This window comes from Pezoporus occidentalis, unplaced genomic scaffold, assembly GCF_034315485.1.
Source record: "Pezoporus occidentalis ecotype Australia unplaced genomic scaffold, CSIRO_AGI_Poc_V1 ctg53, whole genome shotgun sequence".
Taxonomy (NCBI): Eukaryota; Metazoa; Chordata; class Aves; order Psittaciformes; family Psittacidae; genus Pezoporus; species Pezoporus occidentalis.
Genome location: NW_026915866.1, coordinates 1,212,900 through 1,225,063, shown reverse-complemented (window position 1 = coordinate 1,225,063; position 12,164 = coordinate 1,212,900). Strand labels below are relative to the sequence as shown.

The following is a 12,164-nucleotide window of genomic DNA, read 5'->3' as shown; positions in this document are numbered from 1 at the left end:
AAAGAGCCACTCTTGCTTTTATCTTGAAAAGTGTGTAATTTTTATATTATGCACTGTGAGAACATGTATAACCTTGACAAATGTGAAACTGAAAATCTGAGCTTTAATCTTTGTAATATTTTCTCCAACATCCTGTTTCTAAATGAAGTGGGGCTGATTTCCAATTATGTTAAGTGCCTGCCTATCAATTTAATCAGAAGATCACATCTGAAATCACTTTGTTTAGATACATAAAAATGCCTGAAAACTGGAGTCTGAAAATACTAGTTTGAGATACTTATGAGCTATTAACTGTAAACTTAAGAATCCAGAAGACTTCTCTTTGTTTTTTTAGCTGATCCAGTTAAGAGACATCTTTGTAAAACTAAAACACATAGGAAGCAGCAATAATTTTTCTACCTTCCAGTCACAGTAATTCGAAGTGATCCTGTAGCAGAGCTTTTTAGGAACTGTTTACCAGTAAGCAAACGTTAAAAGAATTAACTAGCTCATTCAGTATACTTAACTCAGGAAGGTCATGGTTTTAAAATATGGATCTAGGAATTTATCACAAACACGAACACCAGCTTACTCAAACCTTCACAGAATCTTCTCCTAGAGCTGACAATTGGTTTGAATATTAACTTTATTGGAAAAGAAAATAAACTCACAACTTTTATTTAGCTTGGAGAAGAGAAGGCTCTGGGGAGACCTTAGAGCAGTCTTCCAGTACATAAGGGGGGCCTAAAAGAAATCTGGAGAGGGACTTTTTACAAAGGCATGTAGTGACAGGACAAGGTGAATGGCATTAAACTGAAAGATGGGAGATTTAGATCAGATATTAGAAAGAAGTTCTTCCCCGTGAGGTTGATGAGGCACTGGCACAGGTTGCCCAGAGAAGCTGTGGCTGCCCCATCCCTGTAAGTGTTCAAAGCCAGGTTGGATGAGTCTTTGAACAACCTGGTCTAGTGGAAGGTGTCCCTGCTCATTGCAGAGGGGGTTGGAACTGGATGATCTTTAAGACCCCTTCCAACCCAAACCATTCTATGATTCTATGATTTTAATATGGTGATGGAACAGTACAAGACCTCGGGAGACCTAAATGAAGTATTTGCAAATACAGAAATATTATAATAAGGCAGAAAGCAGAACCCTAGGCAGCTTTTCCAGAGTTCTTAAAATCGGTGAACAGCTGCCCTCAAATGGATAAAGCAGAGCACTGCAACAATTTAAAATTCACTTTCTCAAAATACCAGTATCACAATAATCCTTTGAAAATATTTGATAAAATACTTCCTAAAAAATATTTTTAGTAAGCTCTGCACAGCTGTAGCATACAGGATGCACTATAATTTACATTATACACAATCCTTATTGCTCCCTTGATATTCATGCTGGTCCCTACCCAGCATGATACAAAGAGCAAGAACCATTTTGTTAGCAAAGAAAGAAAGTCTATATTACACTAGTAACTACTCATATGGAGCAACTATGGTCCCAAGTTCATTTATGTGAGGGGTTTCTGATACCAGTATATAAATAGTTCCTAAATGATACAATGCACATTAGTCTGCTTTGTACACGCAAACAAATCAGCTGTATAGAAAAAAGGCACTGCTGTACAAAACTAGCTACAACTGTATTAGTGGTGCTGCACAGAAAATACTATTGCTCTGAAGAGTCTATCATACACAAGTTTACCCAAAACAAAGATCTTCATGCATAAGAAAACATGACCTAGACCCCTGAAAAAGGTATGGAGGGAATTAAAAGAGAGGATCATTTTGACCTCACAACATCAGAATTTCCTAAGAAATGTACGCTTGAATAGTACCCACAAAGAGGCAAAACTGCTAGTTACACATGTGAACTGATGGCTTTCTCTGTCCTTCACCTCCAAAACCACAAATGTAAACCAGGTGAGACTGTCATGAATTGGGCTTGAATTACAGTATGGCCTCTCCAAGACCTTATGATCCCAAAACATCAGGGGACCTACAAGGAGTCATTCTGACCAGTCCAGCCATAGCAAAGCTTTCATTTCAGGCTTATGCCTTACTGAGAGTTTTGATGAATAAATGGCTTCTATAGTGTAAACTAAGGAACAAATGGCAATTGAATCCATTTACATGGTCAGAACAAACCCCAATTCCACATGGTTTCAAATGGTGTCTAACCAGGTAATGGTCATCTTGTAGACTTCTCCCTCAGCAGATGCACCAACAAATCTCTCCATTTCCTACCTATCCTCTAGTCATCTTGAAATTTGTATAATCTTAATCTCTCTCTTTGTAAAATTGGGTGAAAATGTGCCAAGAGATTATAAACTCTAGAAAGGAAGAAACACAATGACAGGCATATTTCTCAACTGCACAAGCTTTATCTTCTTTGGCAACAAAGCTTATTAACAACATAGTGAAGAAGAATCCAGATTTTCTTAACTTGGATTCACATAGATGATATTTCCTGATCATAATTCTGGCTCTGGAATCATACTGAGGCATGGCCACTAATAACTACCGTGGTGAAAGAAGTTTGTATCTGATACAAAACAGACTCTTTAAACTTTTTGCCATGAAAAGGCAAGGAGGAACATGCCTTTTGCAGCTGCTGGTGGAAGATGGTACAACTTGTATGACACTCCTATATTGAAAAAAATTATAAAAGTTCAAACAAATAGATAAGGATGATGGTAAAGCTGCTGTCTAGCAAAATACTTCATATTCCACAAGACAGCTTTTTCCACAGAAATCTACGAGCCAAAGAAGATACAAAATATCATGTATATCACCAAAGGGGAAATCATCAGATTAACATACATACCAGACATTTTTCATGACTATGTACATGCTCATATTTCTTTAAGCATCCTGGTATCTAGGTGTGGGTGAATGGAGAAATTAAATCATACCCAAATTTGACCATTTAACAAATTTGATTTGCTCGAATACTTGTGTACAGCATTTAACTACACTAGCCTTGCCTGCTGGGAAACCCAAGCAGTAGGTCACACTTATCAACAGCAAGGGTTCATTAGCTCCAGCTTCTAACTGTAACCTCCAATACAAGTGAGTTTGAATGACCCTCAATAAAAACATAAGTCTCCACCAGATGTGTTTGATCCCAGGGCTGATCTTCTTTGGAGCTGAAATGGGCAAAACAGGCCTGGAGATTCTAGTACCAAAAAGAAGAGCAGCACCTCCCCTCCTTACTCTAGCCATATTATTTCAAACTCTTCCTTAAACTAGCTGTGGAATGTGTCATGCTTGTGAGCTCTGAAATTACTCCAGTATGTAGGATACCTGAAAATCCTCCATTTTTGTGGTTGCTCAGTTATTTTTTCACTAGATTAGCAAATGTAAACAGCTCACAGAGTGGACAGATAAATGATGAGACAAACTCAAGACAATCAGCAAAGTATTTGGAAGTGGAAAGTAGTCAAGACCTCCATCTTTGGGCAAAAAATGAGCTATGAGATCAACTCTCTTTGTCCATGGATCCCTTCGCATGTGACACTGGTCCCAGAGAGACGTCAATGATAAATGCTTCCTAGGCATTTCAACGAATAGAGAGTTTCATTTTAAAAGAATGGAAAGGGAACATGCAAGTACACGCAGCTATAGGCATGAGATCTGCCCTACGTCATGACAAACTACAGGGGATCAGTTGCACAAACTAACTTTTTCTAAAGTCACATTAAATGCTCATGCAAGAAACATAGAGACTATCTAGTGAACTAAATACTGTCAAGACTTTATAATATCAACACTAATGATACTATCATATCATTAAAACATATACTTAACCATGTGTTAATTCCCACCATATTTAGACATCCCTATAAGTGCACGTTATCATTTGTAACTAGAGGCCTATATTACTTGGGTTTACTCCACAAGCCTCATAACTTTATTTACTGCACTATGAGCTCTTGTTGTCATTGTCACTTCTGTTTGTTTGGGGTTTTTTTTAATTATTCTCTTTAAAGCATGTGTTTTCATTTCTTCATTAAACATTTCAGAAAATATCCCAGGTATGTAGCAAGAAATCCAGCTGCGTCATTTTATGTTTTACAAATATTCCAGAAATGCCTGCTCAGCTCTCACTGACTATAATATAACTTGTTGGATAAGCAAGTTTAACTCTTTGGTCTAGGCTGAATTGCACCAGCTGTTAAAAAGAATTGCTACAGCTGTTCTACAGGAATTTATTTGCTGACCACTTATTCATGCTGTTGTTGCACCTTTAAATAAAGCTGAGACAAGAATTAAGGACTACAACAACAGGTAGGGAAGTCATGCAATATTTAACACTGGATTAAAATGCAAGTCAAATTCCCAACTGAGGATAAGCTGGGGGAAGGGAAAGCAGGTGTTTTACTAGTGAAGCTGCTTTTATGAAAAAGGAATATAGGAAACCAAAAAATTAGTTTTCCATACGGTAAATCAGCTTATCACTGTATCCCGCTTTCATGTAAAATGCAAGACTTTCAATGAGAAATTCTCTACTTATGTACATACATACACAAAATATACACAAGGCTGTACCAAAATATTTAAATTATTACCAGTTCCTGAATAGTGTCCAAAAAGTACTGGCAAAAATTTATTTTAGACTTTGAATTTTCTTCCTTTCTACATATTAAATAGGAAAACTAACAATCCCCAAACTTCAGAAAGGTGTTGTCACCTATTTTATCGCCAATGCACCTTAAAAAAAAATACTTTTTTCTTCCATAGCAAAAAAAAAAATCTGTCCAGATACCATTTATTCAGCATTTTAGAAAATTCCTCTTGTATAAAGCCTTACAATGCAGTAATGCTGTTCGTATTAGCAATATTATCCACTGCCAAAAGAAACGGTTGAACAATGCCAAGTATTACATTTTGTATGTTTGAAGCAATCTAGATGAAGGTTTATTTTGATACAAGATGGTGTTTTTCTTACTAGAACTGTAAAATACACATATCCAACAAATGCAACAACTGACTGTTTCACTGGCATTCATTTGCTAGCATCAAATTAAGCTATATAATCCTTTTCAGCTGGTTAATAGCATACTGTAAAGGGGTGCGAAGCTATTTATAAAGCTCAAGTTATGTGAAGTAAAGAATGCCCAGACTACAAAAAAAAAAAAAAAAAAAAAAGCAGGTAGCCTATGGAAGGGCTGGCACTCATGGTTGGTAGGGTTGCCACCTTGATCTTTTCTTTGTCCATTCTTTCCCTTCCTCTCCCGCTTTTCTTTCCTTTGGAGAGGAAGGGGGAGCTTAGCCTGTATTTTTAGCAGACACTGGCTTTCTCTGATTTGTTCTAATATCACTTATTATTTAAAATGCTTACAAGTATTTCATAAAAATATACTTTTCATATACAGACAACCAACTTGAGCTTTGAGTTTACTGCTCATCTGATACTCTGATTTCAAATCCTGCCAGCAGAGAAATGCAGTGCAGCAGTACCGAATTCTGACTGGCACAGTGTAGGAAGTTTCAAAAGTCTGCCCCCCAGAACAGATACACAAGTATATATATGTAAGCACACCATTTAACGTACTTGTTGTAGGTCATGTAATACCAGTAGTTTACACCAAAGCCAAAAATTGTGCTGATGGGTGAATGCCTCAGGGTACCAATTGAAAGTGTCCTTGCTTTGGATGAAGCCCATCTTAAAGAAAAGGAACAATGTTATTATATTTGGCAAGAACAAGGGATCCATAACAAATGATTTTAAGTCTCATTTCTTCCATTTAGCTGTGTCACTGCCAGTTTCTTCATTTCATTTTACTTATTCATGTTAATTCGGTGAATTAGTTTCAGTGTGTTTCAGAATATCTGACCAAGAGATTAGAACTGAAGGAATAATGACATTGGTAAACAAATAATGAACATTCTTTTATCTTTTAATTTTTTTTTTAGTTTTGGGTCAATAATGATCATGGTAACTGCCATCCTTAAGGGACACTCCATAATTTTAGTGAATAGAACAAAGAGTCTCCTGCCCACTTCCAAACACAGATAACCAGTTGCTGGATGACATAAGAATAAGAATGTGATTTCCACTTACAGGAAACATTGCTCATACTTAATAATAGTAGTGACTTCTGATGATGAATAAGGTGGAATTTATCCCTGCTGGCAATCTGTGGTAGCAGTAGGTACATTTTCCACTTCAGCAAAGACACCGGGGATTGAACAAATGTATTAAAATTTTATAAGCATTAACAGAGTAATATTTCATGACACAGATGAAAAGCATAGCCACTCTTTCCCAAGACTGAATGACACTGAGTATTACTAAAACTTACAATTTTCTCCTTTCATATTTTGCAATATATGATCAGGTAGTAAAGTCAGTAGAGAACATCAGCTTCCAGTAAGAACAAACATAAAAAGAAGATTCTATACAGAAGTAGTTGGTTTAGACCACCTTGTCTTGGGATAGAAAACTCTGCACTTCCTTAGTAATTGTGTCCTTCTCAGATCCTCTCCCTCTTCCCAATTCTTGTTGTTACAAACTAAAGAAACAAAATTTAAAATTAGCAAGAAGGCGAGAATAGAAAAATAAGAAGTAAGAACAGAAGAGATGCCTGATAGCAATGTTTTCCAATTGTATTTCAGTGACTATTACAGATATTCAATCTACACACAAGAAGTCATGATCTTCACCTTTAAAAACTCAATACCAATTAACTATATGCAAAATTACATCATAAGTTGTACTACACAGAGTCAACGCACACAAAGTTTTATAGAGAGTTTTGGGGGGTTTCTGGGTTGTTGGTTTGTCAGGGTGTTTTTTAACATAACATTTACAGTAATTTGGTGAAGTCCTGAACTTTTCTGAACAGGAGAGAATGGGTGGAACTCTGGCAAAATTTGCATGAAGTTGAAGTTTACGCAGTGTTTTCATTAACCATGCTATGGACAAGAGGGGAGAAGATGCTTGCGATGAAGAGAACAGCTTATAGAAACACTGGTTCTAGGTTTTATAGGGATTTTTCCAAGAGAAGTTTCACTAATAAAGAAAAGTGTAAAACATTCACACATGACCTAAACAAAACAGCAGCAAAACATCTACACAAAATGCATGTAATATCATTATTACACAACCATAGCTTCATGCACAGATCAGATATCACATACTACTGAAGAAAATCAGTTCATGTGGCAAAAATCATTCTTTGGTAATAGACGTAAGATGTTGTCTCTTCAAACATTCTGCTAAGACAGCTTGGAAGTTTCTTTTTAAGCACTCTGCCTCTTCAGAAATTATTAAACTAGCAATGAAATCCTCATTCTCTAGTTTTCTTCTTGATAATCAAGAATTTGTAAAGATACGTAAATTATTTCACTGTACAGTTTGCTAAACAGCAACATGTTCTGCAGATAATAAAAAGTCTCCCATCGAAAGGCCATGCTGCTATTTTACAGATTATAGTAATGCAGCAGGATGCAGTGAGAAATGCATCAGGAAAAAATGTTAGTCCCGCAGCAGCTGTTAAACATGATTCTGGTCCTCAGATCACTTTCTTTTCCTCTGACCCTCTAAGCTAATTTCAGGTCTCATAATTTTATAAGTATGAACCACCAGTAAATACAAGAAATGTACTGATAGTATCTTATATTTTTAAACATCAAATTCTTAGCCAAAAGAGTATTTAACATCACCCATTTGGGAAATTTGGGGAGGGAGGGTGGAAGGGTGGGGACGGTGTCATCAAAACTGAAAACTAACTCACCAGCAGAAGTTTTATTTTCTTCACACAATCAAATTCACCATTTGCATAAAATTTTTCATAACCAGTAATATCAACTTCAGTTAAGCCCCAAAAGCAGCTTAAAATTGACACTTGGAGCAACAGCATCCTCTGATAAAATGCTCAGTAAATACAGCTGTATCAGTACAGTCTGGAGACATTTGGCTAACAATCACATCAGGCAACAGCACCTGCCACATAGCTGAGAACAACATAAGGAACAAATGGAATATTTAAGTGGGGCAGAGATCCCAAACATATTTGTTAGACAAGCCATATATCCCAATATCCCAACAGGGTAAGCATATTCAAAGTATTGCAAGCACATTTTCATTATTTTTACTTCATGTTTCCAAGGTGTTTTTTTTTTGGTTTTGGTGTGTTTTTTTTCTAAAAAAAAAAAAAGCTCATTTTCATTTTGAGAACAAACATGTAAAGTAAAAACCATGTACGTGCCTAACTTACACCGATTTGAAATCCTGTGAAAAAGTGTGCAACTACAAGACACTGCTACAGGTAGTTATCGTGAAAGTATCAATTTATCTTATTCGATACAAAGTAAACTGATATTGCAGTTTGAGTAACACAGGCAAGTTCCTTTCCAATGTTTACCTTTAAGGAGCTCTTCATAGGCCAAGGAACTAAAAGAAAATTCAATACAACCTTGTGGCAACATAACAATTCTGGGAAAGTCTAAACCAAGAAGCTATTTCCCTGATCCCACATATTACATGTGTTCAGGAAAAACTAGTGGACATATCTGTAAGAACCACCAGGGAATAAGAAACGTATACACTCTGTGATGCATGCTTCACTGCAAAGAAGGTGGAATTGTTCATTAAGTCAGATAATGCACAGACAAATTTGGCACAACCAAAACCTCTGTAGGTTTATTTTCCAGTGTGGCTAGTTGAGATTAATTTCGTGACTGGAGTCGAGTAACTGACCTCAGTTATTGTCACATAAACAGAAAATTGCTTGTGTTTTATTCAGCTAGGTCTCCAGTCTAGTAAGCAATCTCTGTAAGGGGAAAATAAAAGAATAGCTAAATCAGAACTACCAATTTCCAAATTAAAAAATGTTCATCTTTCTGTAATTAGGGTGGATATAAATGGAAATCTACTTATTAAATACAGTAACTTACTCAAAACTAAGACTGAAATCATCATCAACAATATTTTCTGTTGAACTACTCTTCTTCCTTCCCAGGCACTGAGATTCTTGACTTTCCTTTCTATACATGATTATTTGCTTCAAAAATTACGCATTAGCACTGTCACTTATTTCTGTAGTAGTATTTGTAAAACTATACTGAAAAGAGGTAAGATACCCTTCACTAAGGGAAAGAAAAATGAGCATTTATTATGGAAGATTTCCTGTCCTTTGACTGCAAGTAACATTTTAACATAACAGTTAAATTTAATTACTGGGTATTTCAAGAACTTTGTGAGAAAGCTGAACTAGATATCTAAGTTTTTAGATAAGCCCCTTACTACAAGCAGAACCCCCATATCAATTAGCAAGCTTCATGTTCCACTTGCAGAGTAGGGAAAATTAGCAGAGCAGCAATTATTTAACACCAGTTTTACCTGCAAATGATGGTGCAGGAGCAATTCTGCTTAGAAAAGGCAGAAGTACCAGCTACACCTCTGCAAACCTCACACAGAAAATGAAGCCATTACTTAACACAAGTAAAAGCAGAGCAAGTGAGAAGTACTTTTCAAAAGTTTTGATATTTGCAGTAAAGCAGCATGGTACAAGTTAGTACAGATGGGGAAGAATCTTGCAATCCAGAGAATTTGAGAATCTGTATTCCTTCCATGGATGCTTCAATATTTAACAAACTACTTCTTAATGACAGTTTCATAACCTTTCCAAATGATCCAGCATGCTTGGAATCATTAGCAACTAGGTTGTGTAACATATAAATGAGAAAGAAGTCAAAGGTTAAACATGTTGATTGATATTAATCTAAGAGTATGAATATTTCTAATGTTATTGCAGTCCAATATAAAAATAAGATTCCGTACCTGAAGAATAAAAAAAAAAAAAAAACAAAAAAAAAAAACCCACAGAACAAAAACCTAACATAAAAATATTCTATAAAACTACAAAACTTGCTCCAAAATAACTGCTACATAATGAAGAAGTAATTCTGACTGGCAGCTGTAAAGACCATTTATTGTGTATACTAGAGTCATGTACTTATCCCAGGGAGAAGCAAGAGGGGAAAAAAAGATCCTGCTGAAGGTTTTTTGGTTTTGTTGTTTTGGGAGAGTGGGTGTTATTGAGGTTATTGGTTTTGTTTGGCATTGTACAGTTGGATTTTTTTTTTTGGGGGGGGGGGGGGAGGTTGCTTGGTTCGTTGTTATTTTGTTGGTTTTTACAATCAGAGCGATTCTTAGCATGCATCCTTTTTGACATGGCTTTAGCCATACTATTACTTAATTTAAAAACTCCTTAAAGCAGTAACTGTTAGCAAACTCAGGAAATGAAAGGCATGAAGAATCTACACATCCTATGCATGATTCTGGCAGAAAATAAAGATGGGGGAAAAAAAGAGAAAAAAAAAATCTTTCTGTAGGATAATGTTTTTCTCTTTCTCTTATGCATGCAGAGCACAGAACTATACACTGCATTCTTATCACACAAGCCATTTGAAAACGTTTAATATTTATTTTTAAAGGAAATAATCCTACATCATTTCATATACTGGAAATATATTTCTTCTCAAATATAAAATAATGAATCCTTCTGTTCCAGTTCTATTTATTTGCCAGACTTAAAAAAAAAATATGCTTCAATTTTTTAGCTGCAAGAGCAGGAAAAACCTTTGCAAAGGAACCCTGCACAGGTCTCTATAGGGCTGCAGAAGAGCAATAGCAGCTCCCTCTGCTGCTCAGAAGAGAAAAATACTGGCATGCATTGTTCCAAAACCACAGCCCCATCTACACAGAGCATTCTAACCTTCACTCAATTGCATGCACTGCCTGTACACAAAAGAAAGAACTACTTCCAAGGAGCAGCACTCCTCTAATCATCCTTTATTCCTCCTACCCCTTTATTAACACCCTGAGAGTAACAGCAGACTTTCATACAGGAGTCCCTTCTCACTTCCTTCTATGCACAAAGTGCCCAGTGCATTCTTAGTTTTCTTCAGCTTCAAAGAAAAAAAAAAAGAAAAAAAGAAAAAAATCAATGTTATCCTTCCATACAAAGGCAGAAATCACTGAAAAAAAGAATCCTTTAAATTCTATGTGCTAGCTTGAACCAAGCACCTCGCAGCAAGAAATTCTGTCCCAGTCTGGACTATTTGAGAGCTAAAAGCTATAGATGTCAGCATGGCTTTAGATTTGTTTCAGCACCTGAGAGATGGCTGTCTAAGCTCCAAGGGGCAGGTCTTCCTGTGGTACGTCATAGCTTCACCAAGTCAATCTAGCTTATCTGCTCTGTTTCTCCCACTTCACTCTATAGGGTTCTCGAACAACCATGAGAAGACACCATTACTTACACGCATGTGCCAAATGACAGAGTCAAACAGACAGTATGGCACCACAGAGGATGCTTCAAAATACACTACTTTTACAAGAAAATTAAGCTGCTTCTCAGCCTTTACCGCTGTTATATGTAATATATGTTACATATAGAAGAAATCTATTAAAAAATCATTATATTTAGTAATGAAGCAAATGCTCATATATGACAGATGCTGAAGGGGCAGAAAAATGGTTATTGTGGCTATAGACCTGACTATACAAGTTTTCATCTTCATTTTAGATAATCTGTTTTCTGGTTCTTAGGAAGCTCTGGTTAACCAACAAATCAATCACCACCCCAGCCCACAATCCTGCAACAAGCAAACCTCCATTTGAAGACAACAATAACTAGGAAGTTAGCGCAGGGTTCTTCATGCAGAATGCCTGACCCCTTAATGAGGGGTCACCATCACAATCCAAATACTTAGATACAGAAATAATGTTTGGATTCATATGACCTCATTTGCTAGGCTTCATAACAGAGTAACTAGAAGGGAAATTAATGTTTAAAAAGAAAGGGATATAAAAGTTTAAGAGGGGTTTTGTTGCAAAGACTCTCGTTGAACAGTGCCCGTTGTCCAGAGGTATTGAGCATCTCCCATACAAAAAGAAACAGAGAAAAACCTGGATAAACACAGGCTGAAACCAAGGTGTCAGACCAAGAAAACATAATGTAGTGGTTGACATAGGATTAATTCATGCCAATTTTCCCATAAAAACATGCTGGTTATCACATATACCATAAGCACCAGCTTTGATACAAATAAAATACTGCTGGCATGATATATTTGTTAATACTACACTTTCAAGAGTATGAACACAAGTAGACAAATGATTTAAATCAAAAGTAAGCAAGAATGTTAATTTACACGAGCTATTTCCCAGTGATGGTG

At 36.2% G+C, this 12,164-nt stretch overlaps 1 protein-coding gene across 6 annotated transcripts in view; it reads right to left on the bottom strand.

Moving 5' to 3' along the window:
* Nucleotides 1–12,164, bottom strand: part of FBXW7 (F-box and WD repeat domain containing 7) — a 173,608-nt gene that overhangs the window by 84,120 nt on the left and 77,324 nt on the right. Inside the window, exons 3-4 of one of the 6 annotated variants that reach the window (XM_062637525.1) lie at nt 5,565–5,643; nt 3,499–4,688 (exon numbers count right to left, since the gene is read on the bottom strand). The exons of 4 other annotated variants lie outside the window; for them this stretch is intronic. In XM_062637525.1, the coding sequence (XP_062493509.1) occupies nt 4,669–4,688; nt 5,565–5,643 (99 nt within the window). In that variant the 3' untranslated portion in view covers nt 3,499–4,668. Of the gene's footprint in view, nt 1–3,498; nt 4,689–4,737; nt 5,644–12,164 lie in introns of those variants that run through there. One more of the 6 variants, XM_062637524.1, reaches the window with a different exon arrangement.